At 56.2% G+C, this 16847-nt stretch overlaps 2 protein-coding genes across 2 annotated transcripts in view; one reads left to right on the top strand and one right to left on the bottom strand.

Moving 5' to 3' along the window:
- LMNB2 (lamin B2) overlaps nt 1-12349 on the bottom strand; it is a 30302-nt gene extending 17953 nt beyond the window's left edge. Inside the window, exon 1 of the mRNA XM_046638326.1 lies at nt 12305-12349. Coding sequence (XP_046494282.1) covers nt 12305-12349 — 45 coding nt within the window. The remainder of the gene's footprint in view (nt 1-12304) is intronic.
- Nucleotides 12350-13773: 1424 nt separating this feature from the next.
- On the top strand, nt 13774-15841 carry GADD45B (growth arrest and DNA damage inducible beta). The gene is made up of 4 exons (XM_046685717.1): nt 13774-14045; nt 14168-14269; nt 14633-14855; nt 15112-15841. The coding sequence occupies exons 1-4, from the start codon at nt 14002-14004 to the stop codon at nt 15223-15225; spliced, it is 483 nt and encodes a 160-aa protein (XP_046541673.1). The 5' UTR covers nt 13774-14001; the 3' UTR covers nt 15226-15841.
- Nucleotides 15842-16847: the final 1006 nt, after the last annotated feature.

The raw sequence follows: 16847 nt of genomic DNA, 5'->3' as shown, positions 1-16847 counted from the left end.
CGAGGCACGCCGGGAGTTGTAGTTTCCGGCGGCGGAGGGCGGGAGGGAATCTCGCGCTCGGTTTCCCGCTCGATCCTGAGCCACTCATTGAACCGCGAGCGGAGGGCGCGGGGTCCGGAGCGAAACCGCCTGGCCTCAAAATCGCAGCTCGGCCGCTGTGTGACTCTGGGTTTCTGTCCAGTGCCTCCGTTGTATACCCTACCTACCTCTTAGGAGTTTCATTAAAATTAAAAGTTGTGCAAGAACCTCGAAAACATGCTCGGTGATGTCACTTACATGTGGAATCTGAAAACACAAACCGAGCTCAGAGATAGAGACAGATTGGTGGTTGCCAGGTTGAGGAGTGGGAGAAATGGGTGAAGGCCGTCCAAAGGTACCACCTCCTAGTGATAAAATAAATAAGTCCTGGGGATGTCACGCACAGCACGGTGATGATAGCTAATAATACCGCATTGCATTTTTGAAAGTTGCTAAGAGATCTTGAAGTTTTTCATCACGATGAAATAAATTGTAACTATGCACGGTGATGGATTTATGGTGGTGGTCATTGCTCAATATATACAAACGTCGAATCCTCAGGTTGCAGACCTGAAACTAATATAATACTATATGTCAATTATACCTCAATTAAAAAAACAAACATGCTCGGTGAAAGCAGACAGACAAAAGGCCACACAGTGTATGATTCCACTTATATAAAATGCTCAGAAGAGGCAAATCTATGGAGCGGAGTCTCCCCAGCCCGCACTATGGACATCTGGGCCCCATTTTTCTCCAGGGCGGGGGCGTCCTATTCACTGAGGGATGTTGTCCGGCATCCCTGGGCTCCCCCTACCCTTGATGCCAAGAGTACCACCATCCCCCTCCAGTCGAAAGAACCCAAACCGTCTCCAGATTTGCCACGTGTCACCTAGAGGGCAAAATCGCCCCCCAGCTGAGAATCGCTCCCTTGCCGTCACTCTGGAATTTGCCAGGTGTCCTTTCTGCCCGGAGAACCCCTCCTCCGCATGCACCCTCCCTCGGAGGAACCTGGCTCAAACAGCTTCCTTCAGGGATCCCAGCAAATCGCACACGGAGAACGTGACCCCCTTTCCAGCCTTCCGAGGACACCCAGGCGAGGACTCCCCTTCTTGCACACCTGTCTTGACACCTGACCCTCACAATACTCCCCTCTTAGCAGAAGCATCGGCCCCGCCTTGGAACCCAGGCAGGCGGGGTCCCCGGCGACACCGTGACCACGCGGTCTCTCAAAAGCTCCCCTGTGTTTGTGGCCCCCATGCTGCTGTCTCTCCCTCACGGTAGGAGGAATATCAAATATAGAAGACGGTAAAACGTGAGAGCAAAATATGAATAAATGATGCCACAGGGGGCACGGCCGGAGAGCAGAAGAATGGTTGACGTTGGGGAGTGGCACGGGGTCACTTGCCTACCCGCCACCCCGAGACTTAGCTCCCCATCAAAGCTCCCGCTGAGGGCCACGGGCGACCTCATCCCCGCTGGCCTGCCACTCAAGGCCTGCAGGGTCCCACGCGTCGCCGGGCGCGCTGCCCCTCTGCGAAATCGGACGTCCCATCCGCCTCCCGGTCTTTGCCTGCGCTGTTCCCCCCACCAGGATGCTGTTCCCGTCCTGTCCGTGCGGGTGGGCCTGGGCCTCAGTCTTCCCCTCTGTAAAATGGAGCCTGGTCCCTCCTCCTACCCCCACCATCTCTCGGCACAGGGCGGGACTCGGGGTGTCCACAGCACCCCCTTCCCTGAGGACCCCCCGAGGGAAGGACTCCAAGTCCCAGAAAGCCCCGCGCTTTCCGTGGGTGGGGCCCGGGCTCCCCCTCCCTGCGCTCAGTTTGGGAGGCGTTGGCGGTTTTCAAATTTTGGCGCAGGGCAGGCGGGGCGGCGACAGCTGCGGCCATCCCCCCCTCTTCCCCCGGAACCCGAGGTCTGGGCAGGGCACGGCAGGGCTGACTCCCCCGGCACGACCCGCCGCGGGGGGCTCCAAGCCCAGTTCCAAGACGGGAAACTGAGGCACGGAGAGATTAGGGGACCTGTCCTGGGACCACCCCCAGCAGGGGCGTGGCGGAGCGGGATTCGAACCTGGGGCCCTCGGACCCCAGGACGCTAGAAAGCTGACGGCCAGTTGCTGTCTGCTTTGGGGGCAGGGGGTGCGGACGGTGGGCGAGAAACCCCGAGCCCGGGATGGTCCAGCCCCGCCAGGCCCTGTGCCTCTCCGCGCGCCGCCGCCCCCGCTCCGCGCCGAAGTTTGGCGCCGGATTTTTCAAAATCTCAGCCCAACGGCTGCCGCTGGCTCCCGGCCCGGATCCTGAATTCCGGAGCCTGGATCTGGGGATCCCGGATTCGGAGTCTGGATGGCGGGGGCCCTGGATTCCGGAGCCTGGATCTGGGGGACTCCGGATTCTAGAACCGGGGCCGGGGGCGGGGGGATGCTGGAACCCAGACTCCAGAATCTGGAGGCTAAAGCTGGAATCTAGGAGGAGAATTTGGGAACCCCGGGGCAGGAGCCATGTTATCCCAGCTGCATCGTGGGAGGCAGGTGGAGGGCTGGGGCCGCGGCTGCAGCCGATGGTTACCTGAGTGGAACGGACTAATGGAATCCACAAGCATTGACTGAGCATCTCGTGTGCCAGGCACCGGGGCTGCCTCAGTGACCAAAGCAAAGATCCCTGCTTTGGCGGAGCCGACATTGGTGAAGTAAGGAGACAGAGGAAACAGACGCATAACAAATAAGCAAATTATGTGACATGTTAGGAAATAGAAAGCGTGGAAAGATAAAGCAGGGTCAAGGGGCTTGGGAGCACGTGGGGTGGGGGAGTTGCATTTTTAAATAGGATGGGCCTCTTGCAGAAGGTGACATTGGAGCGAGAACTTAAAGAGAAAGAGAGGATCAACCTTGTGGACATGGGGGAGGGACCAGCCAGCACAAAGTCTGTGTTTTAGGCATGACAGACATGGCAATGAATGAGGATTTCCAATGGGGGGAGGCAGATATTAAAGAAGGAAACATATGTGTTATGCCATTAATGTATTAGTTATTTACAGCTGCGTAAGAAACAGCCCCAAGATACAGTAGCTTAAGGCAATTCACATTTCTTATCTCAGTTTCCGTGGGTCAGAAATCAGGGTGCAGCCTAGGTGGGAGGTCTGGCTCCCGGGTTTCACAAAACTGCCATCCAGATGTCAGCTGGGGCAGGTCCATTTCCACGCTCACCCATGCCTCAATGGAAGGATTCAAGATCCTCGCAGGCTGTTGGACGGAGAGCCTCAGGTCCCGCTGGCTGTTGTCCAGGGGCTGTCTCAGTTCCTCATCACATGAGAGAGGATTTTTTTGGGTTCTGAAACCCTCACTGCTGGTTGTAATAGGAAAACTACAACTGAAAAACCACCCAAATGTCCATCAATAAGATCAGACCCATAGCTTCGTTTAGATTCACACAGTGGAATATTATACAGCAGTGAAAATGAATGCACTTCAGGGATGCCCGTCCCCAGAACATCCTCCCAAACATAAGATCATGCAAAGCACAGAAGAATACCTATGGGACGCTGCCATTTTTATAAAATTCACAACTGGGTTAAACTAGCTGATATGTTATTTAGGAATGCTAAATATTTTGTGAGCCCAGTGGTGGTGAATGTTTCTATTCTGTAAGCCAGACGTATCAATTACAGATGCTCTTTGTGTGTTTGATCTATTTCCTGTTTCAGAAATGGAAAAAACAACCTCCTTCAGTTTGCTGTGTGAAACAACATGGTCCAGGGAGAAACAGAAATAGAAAATCTCTCCACAAACAAGAAATGACAGTTGCTATGACGGTAATCATGTTGCAACTTATAAACGTATCAAATCAACACCTTAAACTTACAGAATGTTATTTGTCAATTACATCTCAATTTTTTTAAAATTCTTCAAAAAATAAATGTGAGCCGCATACATTAGATTTTCTAGCCCCTACCTTAAAAAGACTAAAAAGGGAGAGATTAATTTTTAATATATTTACTTAACCTGATATACCCAAAATATTCTATCCAATTAATTTTAATTAATTAAAATTAAATTTTCCATTTAAAATTCAGTTCCTCAGTCGCACCAGTCTCATTTCAAGGGCCCAGGAGCCACATACGACTGCTAGCTACCTGGCCAGCACAGGTGAAAAGGATGCTGGGAAAGTCACCCAGGTGAGGGACTGGAGTGGCCTGGGCTGTCCCCCTTTCTGTGCATCTTGCCACACCTCCTTTTTCCAGCGCTCACCCCAGTCCCCAGGACTCAGGAATCCTGTCTGCAGTGTGTGGGCAGATCTCAGCCCCGGGGGCATCCTCCCAAAGGCAGGCTGGGCCCCAGTGTGCACACCCCCCGGGACCCAGAGGCGGCAAAGTGCAGCTGTTTGTTCCGTGGGATGTGGATCTGTGAGCCGAGCTGCCACCTGTGTGCAGAGGAGGACCCTCAGGATATAGGACAAACCCTGGGGGAGAGAAAGAACCGAGGCGGCCCAGGGCTTAGGGCTGGCCCTCCCCACACTGCCACATTCCAGGGGCAGAACCGCGGGGGGTCCAAGAATTCTAACTGTGGACCAGAATTGCGGGAAGTTCGGAAGGTTTGAATTCCAATCTGTTACTGTGTAACAAAGCCCCTCGGCACCTTATTGCTGATGCCCAGTGGGTCAGGAATGCAGGTGGGGCTCAGCTCGGCTGTTCTTCTGTCCCCTGCGGGGTTGACGGGGGTCGCTGGGTGATGTCCAGCTTGCTGCTGGGCTGGGCTGGGGGCTCCGAGCAGCTTGTGTGGTCCCCCTGGTGCCTGGCTGGCCCCTCGCCCTTTCTGTGTGGTTTCGGGGTCGCTCCATGCCCGCTCCTACCGCGTATTGACCCTTCTTATACAAGGTCCCAGGACGCCCTGAGAGCCAGACAGGACCTGCCAGTCCTCTTGACGTCTAGGCCTGCATCTGGCAGTGAGTGTCACTTCCCCCATGCCATCGATCAGGGCCGTTCACAGACCCAGCCCAGATCGAAGCAGAAGAGAAACTGAATCTGCCAGTGGGAGGAATGTTCAAGAATTGCAGCCATGTTTTTTCTTTTTCCTAATGGCTTCGTTGAGGTATGACTTACATACCATATAATTCACCCTTTCAAATGTACAACCCAGCAGTTTTTAGTGTATTCACAGATGTGTGCAACTATCACTACTATCTGGTTCCAGAACGTTCCATCACCCCAAAAAGCAACCCAACCCTGTTAGCAGTCACCCCTACCCCCTCCCCAGCCCCTGGCCCCCATGAGCAAACTCTCTGTCTGTGGATCTGCCTGTTCTGGACGTTTCATGTCAATGGGATCACACGCCGTGTGTCCTTCTGTGTCTGCGTCTCTCCCTGAGCATCATGTGTTCAAGTCTGTCCACGTGCAGCCGTGTCAGGGCCTCACTCCTTTTCGTGGCTGCATAATATTCCAGCATGTGGACGGACCACAATTTTTTTAAATCTATTCATCAACCGATGGACTTTGGGGTTGTTTCCACTTTTTTCAATTGTAAATATTGCTGCTAAGAACGTTCACAAATAAGTTTCTATGTGGAGGTGTGTTTGCATTTCTCTCGGGCAGACAGGAGTGGAATGGCTGGCTCGTACGGTCAGTCGACGTTTACCCTTCGGAGAAAATGCCAGACTTCCACAGTGGCTGCCCCATTCCACCTTCCCACCAGCCCTGACAGTTCTGATGCCTCCATGTGCTCCCCAACATCTGGTATCTTCTGTCTTTTTGACTGTGACCATCCTAGTGGGTGTGAAGTGGTTTCTCGCTGTGGTCCTGATGCTGCCGTCTGTAATCCACTGCAACATTGGTCCAGGTGGGAGGATAGAAGAAATTTTGTTTAGCAGTTGGTTACTGGATGTATAATTGTGAACACTGAGACGTGGGGTATGTGGCCCCCTTGAATTCTTGCTCTGGGTCCCATGAATGTTAGGGGCAGGATTGCTGGTGGTCTCCAAAGGCTGGAGAGAAGGGATCGATCTGAGATCTGTTTTGGGGTCAAAGCTGATGGATGAGACGTTGGGGAGGAGAGAGCTGTGAAGGTTGCCCCCCCACCCCAGCCCCTCCTGCACTCCGTGCAGAGCCCCTCACGGTCTTTCTCTCTTGCTGGCTGACGGGTCTGTGCGTCTGGCGCCCTCCAGCCCGGGGGCCCCGAATCTTCACTGTCGGTGTTGACACCTGGAACCTGTGAATGGGACCTCGTGTGGAAATGGGGTCCTTGCAGATGTCATTGGTTCAGTTAGTTGAGGTCATCTGGATTAAGGTGGGCTCCAGTTTACCGACCGGCGTCCTTATAAGAAGGGGGCACTGTGGACACAAGGAGGAGACGTCACATGAAGAGACAAGGAGAGCCGCAGGGAGGGGGCCAGGTAAAGACAAAGGCAAAGATTGGATGGACGCATCTACCAGCCAAGGGTCGCCGAGGATTCCCGGAGCCGCCAGAAGGGCTGGACCGGAATCTCCCTGAGAAGGTCCCGAGGCCCCAGCCCTGCCCACACCTTGATTTCAGACCCCGGCCTCCAGAACCGGGAGAGGGTACCGTCCCGCCGTTTGAAGCCCCCCATTCGTGACACCTTGTGGCGGCCGCCCCGGGAGACGCACACGCTGTAATCACAGGTGGGGCCCTGTCCTGAGTGCTGAGCTGCTCCGGTGTATTTTCCAGCCCGAGGGTGGCCCTGGGGACCTCTGCTTTTGTCGCCAGCTGGTGTCTGAAGTGAGAGCAGTTGTCCGAGAACCGCATCCTCCAACGACACCACTGGCTAAAGGGTGGGCATCCGCCGACGTACAAAGCATCTGACGGAAAGCTGAGGATCGTCCTACGTCGTTTCGCGTCTACCGAGCAAATTCGCTCCGGTATCCTGACGGCCTGGAAAAGCGTGGTTCTGAGTTCTCTGAAGCGGGCGTGACATCTCCCTGGTCCCTTCATGAGTGAATGAGTTAGACACCATCTTTGACCCTGCTTTCATTGTATATTCAGGGGCCAGTCAAGCTTCCTCCTTTCTAACATAATGCCGAGCTCCTCCGAGTGTTGCCGGGGACTCATTCAGTCATTCAACCAGCGTGTATTTCTGAGCATCTACTGTGCGCCCTGTAGACGCTGACATGTAGTGAGGGGCACAGATAATCGTTCCGATGAATAAGTAAATAGACAGACTGTTAGATGGTGTTAGGGGCTAAGAAGAAAGATGGGGGTGTGGGATGTGCGACTTGGGGCATGTGAAATGTGTTGAGTGTGAACCAGGGGAAGCCCCAAGAGGACGTAGTGCAAGGAACGGTGTTCCACGGAGAGGAACCAGCCCAGACAGAGGCCCAGAGGCAGGACCGTGCCTGGCACCTTCAGAGAGAAATCGGAGCGGCTTTCCGGTGGTGTTTGGTTTCTGGAGGGTGAGCAGAGGACGGACACGGCGAGACAGGCTTTTCGTGCTGAGAGAGAACCAGCTGAGGGGGACACACGTGTCCAGAGAGGGAGGGGAGCGGCTTCAGGTGGCTTTCAGGGTAAAACAGTAAGGAAGATGTAAGGAGCATTTTCAACACACTAAGCCCATTCCAGGGCATTTTTTAAAAATTCTTTTATCGAGGTCACATTGGTTTATAACCTTGGAAATGTTCAGGTGTCCATCCTTATCCGTCTTCGCAGCACCTTTTCGAAAACCACGTCTCCTCCGGCAAGGGAGACAAAAGAGAAAATTAACAAATGGGTCTTCATCAGACTAAAGAGCTTCTGCCAGGCACGGGAAGCCATCAGCAAAACGAAAAGACAACCAGCAACTGGGAGAAAATGTTTGCAAGTCATACATCCAACCAGGGGTTAATTTCCAAAAGATGTAAGGAACTCGCACAACTCAACGACCGAAAAAAAAGAAAATCGGATCAAAAAGTGGGCAGAGGAGATGGCCAGACATTTCTGCAAAGAAGATATACAGATGGGCAACGGGCACGTGAAAAGATGTTCGAACACCAATTATTAGGGAAATGCAAATTAAAAGGACAATAAGATGTTACCTCATACCCATCTGGGTCATTGTTTTTTGTAATCCTTTCAACAACCTGGTTTTCCCATGAAAAAAAGAGGGTGTTTCAGAGAGGTTCAGTCACCAACTCAAGGGCACACAGCTTTTGAGGAGTGGAGGTGGGATTTGAACCAGGCAAGCTTGACCTCAGAGCGGATTCCCCAGCCATCTCCCTGGGATGTCACAGGGACAGGCATCCTGGCCTCCCACTGCCCCCCCATTTCCCTGACTCCTGCCCCCCCATCCTCCTCCCTGCTTCCAGGCCTCGGCCTTCTGACCTCCTTACCTTTGTTCTTGCCATCTTTGCCACCTGGTGCGCCATCCCCACCTCCTCCCAGCCCATCCTGTCTTGCCAGCATCTGTCTCAAAGTTCAGATGATGACTCACCTCCACCCGGAAGCCTTTCCTTGGGGACAGGAATCACATCTTGTTCATCTTCGCAAAAAAAAAAAAAAAATGACATCAGAGGCCGAGCCTTCCTCTGCTTCAAACTCCCCAATCCATGGCTTCCGGGCACATCCAGAGTCAAGTCCAGACCCGTCCCCATAGCTCCCAAGGCCACCTTTCTGATCTCATCTCCCCCATGCTCTGCTCCTCAGACATGCCAGGTGAGGTCCCACCTCAGGGCCTTTGCACGTGCTGTGCTGGAGCACTCTCCCTTTGCATCTTCCCAAGCCTGGCTTCCTCGAGTCACTCTGGTCTCAGCTCATATGTCACCTCCTCAGAGAAGCCCACCCTGACCACTCTACCTGAAGTGGTCGAGTTGCCACCTCGAGAATCAGTGCCCAGTGGGCCTTAAGTCAGTGTCCGAAAGTTAGACAACAGCCCCCGTACAGAGGGCAGTTCCTACGCACAATCCCTCTTCTACCGGGGGGAACCAGAATGAACTCATTTCGTGCTCAGAACGATCCTAGATAATGCTATTATTTCCATTTTGCAGAGGGGGAAACTGAGGCACAGAGTAGGGTGGGGGAATGACGTGCCCAAGCTCTCACGGCCGGTCAGCAGGGAAGCAGGGATGCAAACCCAGGCGGTCAGCAGTCTGCCGGGTCCCCCATCGGCCATCCCTCCCACGCGCTGTTCCCTCTGACCCCCTGTCTCCCTCCCCAGCCCCGCACGGCCCTCCTGCCCGGGTCCGCTCGGGCTGCTGTCTCAAGATGCCACCGGCTGGGCGGCCCAAACAGCAGACATTTGTTCCCCAGGGTCCTGGAGGCGGGAAGTCCACGATCGGGTGTCCGGCAGACTCAGGTCCTTTCTTCCTGCCACTTCCGGCCGCCTTCCGCTGTGTCCTCACGTGGTGCAGAGCCAGCTCTGGTCTCTTCCTCTTCTTACAAGGACACTAACGCCATCGCGGGGGGCCACCCCTATGACCTCATCTAACCCCAATCACCTCCCAAAGGCCCCGCCTCCCAATACCATCCCACTGAGGGTCAGGGCTTCTGCATATGGATTTGGGGCCCACAAGCATTCAGTCCGTAGCGTCTCCTCCAGCTCTGCTGTCACCTTTCAACTGTCCCCCCCCCCCCAGGCTTGGGGCTCCTAATCCTGCAGCATGCCCGCCTCCACCGTGCTCGGGGGGGGGACCCTGGATCCATTCCTCCCGGGCAGACCAGCCCCCCACCTCCTGGAGACTTGGTTTCCCGCTCTGTCCAGTGGGAAATCCCCTGCCTCCCAGGTTTGCTCAAGGGGGGCATAAAGGCAGTGCAGGGGCAGGCCTAGGAGAGGCATGATGAAAAATCATATTTCGATGCAACATTTTTTTGTGTGTTTTTTTGGGGTTTTTTTTGAGGAAGACTAGACCTGAGCTAAATCTGCCGCCAATCCTCCTCTTTTGGCTGAGGACGACTGGCCCTGAGCTCACATCCGTGCCCATCTTCCTCTACTTTCTATGTGGGATGCCTGCCACCGGTGCCGATCCTGGGCACGGACATGGCACCGCTCGTCAGGCCACGCTGAGGTGGCATCCCACATGCCACAACTAGAAGGACCCACAACTAAAATATACACAACTATGTACTGGGGGATTTAGGGAGAAGAAGGAGAAAAAAAAAAGGAAGACTGGCAACAGGGCCAATCTTCCTCAGGAAAAATAAAACAAAATAAAATACTGTTGATCTCATCCTGCACTCGTGACAGTTGCACAAATTTGCACCTATCTAAGAACCCACTGAACTGAACACTAATAGGATGGATGCATGGTATGCAATTATATTTGATTAAAAATGAGAGAAAAAAATTATTTTAAAAAAATTGTGAAAAGATTCTTTGTCTCGATGACTGAGTTTTTTGACATCCCCTTAAATTTTGTGCTAAAAATTTGAATGCTTCCCTCACGCCAGCCCACGTGTCCAGGACCTTCCTCTGCGTCAACGTGACAGCCTTTCCCTGGGAGGCCAGGCCTTTGTCCCCGCTGTGTCCTCTGCCTGGGCGTGCCGTTTCCTGTCTCCACCAGGCAGACTCCTACCCATCGTTCAGTGTCGCTCTGCTTTGCTCCTCCCCGGTCTGGCTTCCCTGACCTGCATCACTCCAGGCCCCAAACATCCCGTTCTAACCCAGGATCTTGGAATATCTGGGGTCTCTGGGACTCTCCTCGGGGAACTCCGAGCTCTGTGCCCTGAACGAATGCCAGTGTCTTCCTCAGTCTCTCTTCCCTCCTCTGAGAACCTGGAACAGTCGCATGGGGCTCCTTGGCGGGCACTGAAGGAGACACTGCTTACACGACGCTAAGGACGTGCTAAGAGCTCCATCACGGTCTGCTGTTTTTACTGCCTTTAATGCAACACAAAGTTCGTTTAAAAAGTGCTTAAGTTGATCGATTCCAGAGACGAGGAGTCTGGTTTGCAAGGTGGGCAAGGATCTGCCCATTTTCTGGCACGGGGAAGGCTGTGGGTCCCCCCCGGTAAAGGGGGTCACCTCCTTTTGGGGCAGATGGGGACATCCTCAGGGCTGGGACCAGGGTGAATGAGTGAGGCACTGGCTTGAGGAGCAGAATTTAAGGGGGCGCCAAAAACCTCAATTATCAAGATAAACATTTTAATGTGATATTTAAAAAACAAAATCAACACAAAATATCCATGGTGAACAAAAGATTAAAATTGTAAATAAAGACAGGACCTGACTCTGCATCTGCACAGCTCCCCTCCCTGACCCCCCTCCAGTCCTGGTCCCGTCTGATCTGGTCTATATTTAAAATCTTGATATTTTGTTCATTATGGGTGGGGGGTTGTTTTTGCCTAAATTTTGATTTTTAAATAATATTGCATTAGAATATTATTTATCTCCATGACTGAGTTTTATGACACTGCCTTAAAATTTTTGCCTGAGGGGTCAGCCTGTTAAGTTCGCACGTTCTGCTTCGACGGCCTGGAGTTCACCGGTTCGGATCCCGGGTGCGGACATGGCACCGCTTGGCAGGCCATGCTGTGGTAGGCGTCCCACACAGAAAGTAGAGGAAGATGGGCACGGATGTGAGCTCAGGGCCAGCCTTCCTCAGCAAAAAGAAGAGTATTGGTAGCAGATGTTAGCTCAGGGCTAGTCTTCCTCCAAAAAGAAAAAAAAATTCTACCTGACGCAGTGCCTCACTCTCCTGGCCTTAACACTCTTCCTGCCCTGGCGCCAACAAAAGTTTATTAACAAAAACAGGTGTCCACAATAGCCAAATAGTGGAAGCAACCCTAGCGTCCACGGATGGACGAACGGATAAACAAAATGTGGTCCATTCACGCACTGGAATATTATTCAGCCTTAAAAAGGAAGGAAACTCTGACACCTGCTCCAACATGGATGGACCTGAGCACAGTAAGTTCAGTAAAATAAGGCAGACACAGAAGACCAGAGTGTACCATCCCATTTATACAGGGTGTCCAGAATAGGCAAATTCATAGAAACAGAAAGTGGTAAAGAGGTCACCAGGGGCTGAGGGGAGCTACTGTTTAACGGGTTCAGAGTTTACGTTGGGGATTATGAAAAGGCTTTGGGTCTAGATAGTGGCAATTGTTACACAATATTGTGCACACACTTGATGACCCCGAATTGTACACTTACAAATGGTCAAAATGATCAATATGGTGCATAGTTTACCATAATAAATAACAGGCGCCCCTGGGCAATAGTTTGCCTATTTGACTTTTTAAAAATATTGCATCTATAAAATTATTAAACATATGTTGCATATGTAAAATATTGTGTATATAAAATATCGCGGGTGTCGCAGCTCCTGGCCCGCCCGTGGGTGCCTTCCGGAGCTGCGGGCGCAGAGACCTCACGCGGCCACCAGGTGGCGCCGCCGCGCCTCGAGGCGCCCGGGACATTTCGCGCCCCCACGGTGGGCGGCGCGGAGGCGGCGCGATGCGTCAGCCAGACCGCCGGGCTGGGGAGCCGGGGGAACCGAGTCCCGGGGCCCAGTCCAGACCCCAGGCTGGCGGAGGAGGGGACGCAGTTGTGAGTCACCCGGGAGCCTCCGATCGATCGTGGGAGACACTCCCACGCGGGCCTGCCCGCCTGGCTCGTGAACTGCCCTCCCCGGGAGACAGCGAGGCTGGCGGCCGTCCCTGCGCGCGGCCGTGCACCGCGCACACGTGTAGCTGGTGGCTTGGGGTGGGGGGGGGGGCAGTGGTGGCCTCACCAGGCCTCAGTTTCTCCTTTTGCATAATGCAGAGAAGTATGGCCTCTGCTTCCCGGGTCCTTGAGAACTGAATGAACCATGATGCAGGCAGCCTGGTACACAGTGTGCGCTCGAATGCACAGCAGCGCCCACCCCGGAGGGAGGAAATCACAGTGGTGACCATCGTTGCAAGCTGACCCGCGGTGGCAGCGTGCAGCGCCGGCAGGAACCACGTCGTCCTGGCTTTCTCCCGGGCCTTGATGACTCCCCACGTTCAGGTGCGGAGGTACGGTCAAAAGGTGGAACGCCAGGCGCCGTCAGGGGGCGCGGAGCCAGCTGAGGCCCAGCCACCTGCGCCTCCCACGCGCGCCACACCCTGAAACTCGCAGCGGGTTGGGGTGGGGAGGGGGCGCCCGGCTTCGTCCCTAGAGTGCTTGGGGCTTTGCAGCCCCAGCTCCTGGGGACCTCGAGGGCGGCCTCCCACGACCACCCTGTGACATTTATTGAGCGCTTACTCTGTATTCCTTAGTTTATTTAACGCTCCCTCCAACCCAGTGAAGCCGGCCATGCATGCGCATTAGATCAGTAGGGACGCAGGGGCTCAGAGAGGTTAAGTCACCCAGGATCTGGGGTCCCTGCAGCCAGGGGAGACCCCCCCACACACACACACCACCACCTCCTGGGAGGGATCAGGCTGCAAACCCGCTCCCTTCTCCATGCAAACCCCCAGTACAACCCAGGAAAGGTGCGGGCCGGGGACTCTCCGGGGACGGGGAGGGGATTCCAGGCCCCCCCGAAAGTCCAGGCCGCCTCGCGCGCTGGAAATCCCGCGCGCGCCCCGAAACGCGGCGCGGCTGCCGGGAAATCAGGAGAGAAACTTCTGCTTTTTTTTTCTTCTCTGGCACTCACGCTCCCCGCTCGGCCCCCCCCCGCCCTCCTCCCGGCTCGCGCCCCCACGTGGGGCGCCCCCGCGCGTCGCCCCGCCTCCTCCCCGCCGCCGGCCAACCGCAGCGCGTGTTTCTCTCGCCTTTGTTGGCTGTCCAATGGGAGGGGCGGTCGGGCCGCCTTGGCCACGCCCCCTATTTTCCCAGTCTATAAAAGGCGGCGCCTGAGGCCGTGGGCTTAGATCGCTGAAGCGGTGGGCGCGAGCGTTTCTCTTGCGGGTGCTGTTGCCTGGATTATTCTTGCTGAGGACTTTGCAATTTTTTTCCGCCTTTTTTGGGGAGCATTTCGCCGCCTTCCGAAGGTCTTGGACGAGCGCTCCGTGGGAAGGTTTTTGGCTCTCCGGCCTCGGATTTTGCATTTTTCTCCCTTGGGACTGTCGTGGGGCTGTTTTCCACTGTGGATTATAACTGTAACATGACGCTGGAAGAGCTCGTGGCGTGCGACAACGCGGCGCAGAAGTAAGTAGCCGGGGCCCCCGCCGCCTGAGGTCGAGCGGGCCGGGATGGGCCGGGCCGGGCCGGGCGGGGACCGGAGCGCCGGGTGGCCGGGCCGGCGCTGACTCCCTCTCCGCCGGTCGCAGGATGCAGACGGTGAGCGCCGCGGTGGAGGAGCTGTTGGTGGCCGCGCAGCGCCAGGACCGCCTCACCGTGGGGGTGTACGAGTCGGCCAAGCTGATGAATGTGTGAGTCAGATCCCGTCCCCGGGCTGGGCGCGGGTGGGGACCCCCCTCCGCTCTGCACGCTCCGCGCTGCACCTCTCTCTTGCACGGGGCTGGGACTTCCCCAAATGTCTCCACTGTGGATCGAGGTGAAGGGGGCTGCAGTCTCCGGACGCTGCATCATTTGTAACTGCACCCCGTTGCATGTATGCGCCTCCCTTACACCCCCCCCATACTTTAAACCGCGCCTCTGCCACACTCCACCATCTGCGTGTAGACACCATCCTTTGCACACCTGCGGTTCCTCTTTGCTTTTGCAAATTCCCCATGCACCGTGGCCCCTCCCCTGTCCCCAGCTGACCCGTCCCCTCCCTCTGGCCCCCTCAGGGACCCTGACAGCGTGGTCCTGTGCCTCCTGGCCATTGACGAGGAGGAGGAGGATGACATCGCCCTGCAGATACACTTCACGCTCATCCAGTCCTTTTGCTGCGACAACGACATAAACATCGTGCGGGTGTCAGGCATGCAGCGCCTGGCACAGCTGCTGGGCGAGCCGGCGGAGACCCAGGGTACCACCGAGGCGCGGGACCTGCACTGCCTCCTGGTCACGGTGAGCTGGGCGTCCGCCGTCCTGCCCCGCCCCACCGACCCGGCACCTGGGCCGTGTTTGTCAACAAAGTTGGTCTCGCACCAGCTCAGCACTCAGCCATGCTTGGCATGTCCCGTGGGCAGCCGGGCCTGGGCCTCGGTCACCCAGCGAGCTATTTTGAGCCAGCCTGTTTTCCCCAAACGAGCTCTGGGAGAGGGAGGCTCCCCGCCCACTCCTGGGGCTCCCGCTGAACCCCGTCTTCTCTCTCCTCCCGCAGAACCCTCATACAGACGCCTGGAAAAGCCACGGCCTGGTGGAGGTAGCTAGTTACTGCGAAGAGAGCCGCGGAAACAACCAATGGGTCCCCTACATCTCTCTCCAGGAGCGCTGAGACCCCGCCCGGCATCACAACGTGTCGAGTTGCTGCCAAAAAAATAAAAATAAAACAAATATTTGACCCCCCTCCCCCCCCAGAACAACCCCCCCAAAACAACCCGGGAGACCGTCGGGGGCAGAATCATTGGAGAAGACTGAAGACAAGAAGAGGGGAGCGCACCGGGGGCGGTGAGCCTGGAGCTGCGCCAGCGGCGGCCACAGAGAGAGAGAGAGGAGAAGAGGGGGACCCAGGCCAGCGGGAGAGGGGACCCCGGAGCTCAGGCCTTGCGACAGAGCAGAAGCTGGAGTGGAGAGCCTGGCTTCACACTGCGGGGCTCGGGGGAGCCTGACTGCATCCCCCCCCCAGCCTTCCTGGAACTGGAGCTGACACCTGCAAACCGGCCCTGGTGACCGAGGGTCTTGCACCCTCGCCGGACCGTACTTTTGAGACTTGGGAGCTGGGGCTGATGTTACTCGGTACCCACGAACTCCCAGTTTGCAAACTGAATAGACAATCGATTTTGTAACTTGCACTGGTTTGTGTCTTGAACCACTGAAAAAGAGAGGGGAAGCTCACAGATACGTCTATTTTTTGCTTCTATGATGGCCTTGTAATAAATTGCTAAAGCTTCTGGGTTCTTGTGTACTTGCCGCCGCCTCCGAGGACGACCAGGACCCCGGCCCCCCCTCACCCCGCAGCACCGCCCCCGCCCCGCCTCCCGTGGGCTCCCCAGGAAGTGTTGCCTAAGTCCCAGCTAACAGCTCCAGTCTCCTGCCCAAAACAGTGGCTCTTCTCTCTGCAGCCGGCGCCACCCAGGTCCAACAAATCTTTGCCTTTTTTTTTCTTCTCCCTCCTCCTGCCCTGTAGCAATTAAAAGACCGGTTTATTACGAAACCTGGCCGCCGTGCCACTGCTGTTACTGGCTGTGCTGGAGCCAACCCCAAGCTCTGGGCACATATAGGTGCCCCCACTCCCCCCCCCCCACCCCCGGGGGAGTGGGGGTGCTGGCTCCAGGCCCTGCCTGCCCAGCCGCCACCGCAGCCCCAGGTCCAGAGAGGTCAAGGGGGCACCTGCGACCACACAGCGAGGCGGGCTCAGAGCTGCCTCTGGGGGGAAGGGCTTGGGCCTTGCAGGAAGAGCTCCTTCGGAGAGCGCCGGCCTCCCCCGGAGCAGCCCCCTCCCCCCAGGCGCTGTCCCTCCCACGATGCGCCGGTCACTGCCCTACAGCAAAAAATGATTTTTTTTTTCTTAAACTCAAACCGACGAGCAGAAAAGTACCCCAGGAAGCGGTGGTGCTCCCGGCCCCTGCGTTTGCCTCTAAAGCGAAACTGGAGGCCGGGCCGGCCACCTCCTCGCGACAGCGCAGTGGCAGGCGCGGGGACGCCCCCTCCGCGGGCTGTCCAGGGTGCCAGCCTCCCCTCCGCCCGCGCCCCGGCCTGGGAACTGGGGGGGAGCCCGCAGGCCGCGACCTTTCCACGGGGCCCACGTGGGCGCGGGAGGAAAACCCCGGCGGCCCCCCGGAGTCACGGGGCTGGGGGAGCCCCGCCCGGGGAGGGGGCGGGCGGAGGGGAAGTCCCGGAGGAGGGCGAGGAGGAGGGGCAGGGATCCCTCCCTGGGTTGGGAGAAGGGGAGAGCCC

Source organism: Equus quagga, chromosome 14 (assembly GCF_021613505.1).
Source record: "Equus quagga isolate Etosha38 chromosome 14, UCLA_HA_Equagga_1.0, whole genome shotgun sequence".
In the NCBI taxonomy this organism is placed as follows: Eukaryota; Metazoa; Chordata; class Mammalia; order Perissodactyla; family Equidae; genus Equus; species Equus quagga.
Note: the sequence above shows the minus strand (reverse complement) of the source record. Positions and strands in the feature narration are given on the sequence as shown.

Coding starts and splice junctions, on each gene's coding strand:
- GADD45B (XM_046685717.1), top strand. CDS start 14,002: ATGACGCTGGAAGAGCTCGTGGCGTGCGACAACGCGGCGCAGAA. Junction 14,046..14,167: donor TGCGACAACGCGGCGCAGAA/GTAAGTAGCCGG, acceptor CGCCGGTCGCAG/GATGCAGACGGTGAGCGCCG. Junction 14,270..14,632: donor TCGGCCAAGCTGATGAATGT/GTGAGTCAGATC, acceptor TGGCCCCCTCAG/GGACCCTGACAGCGTGGTCC.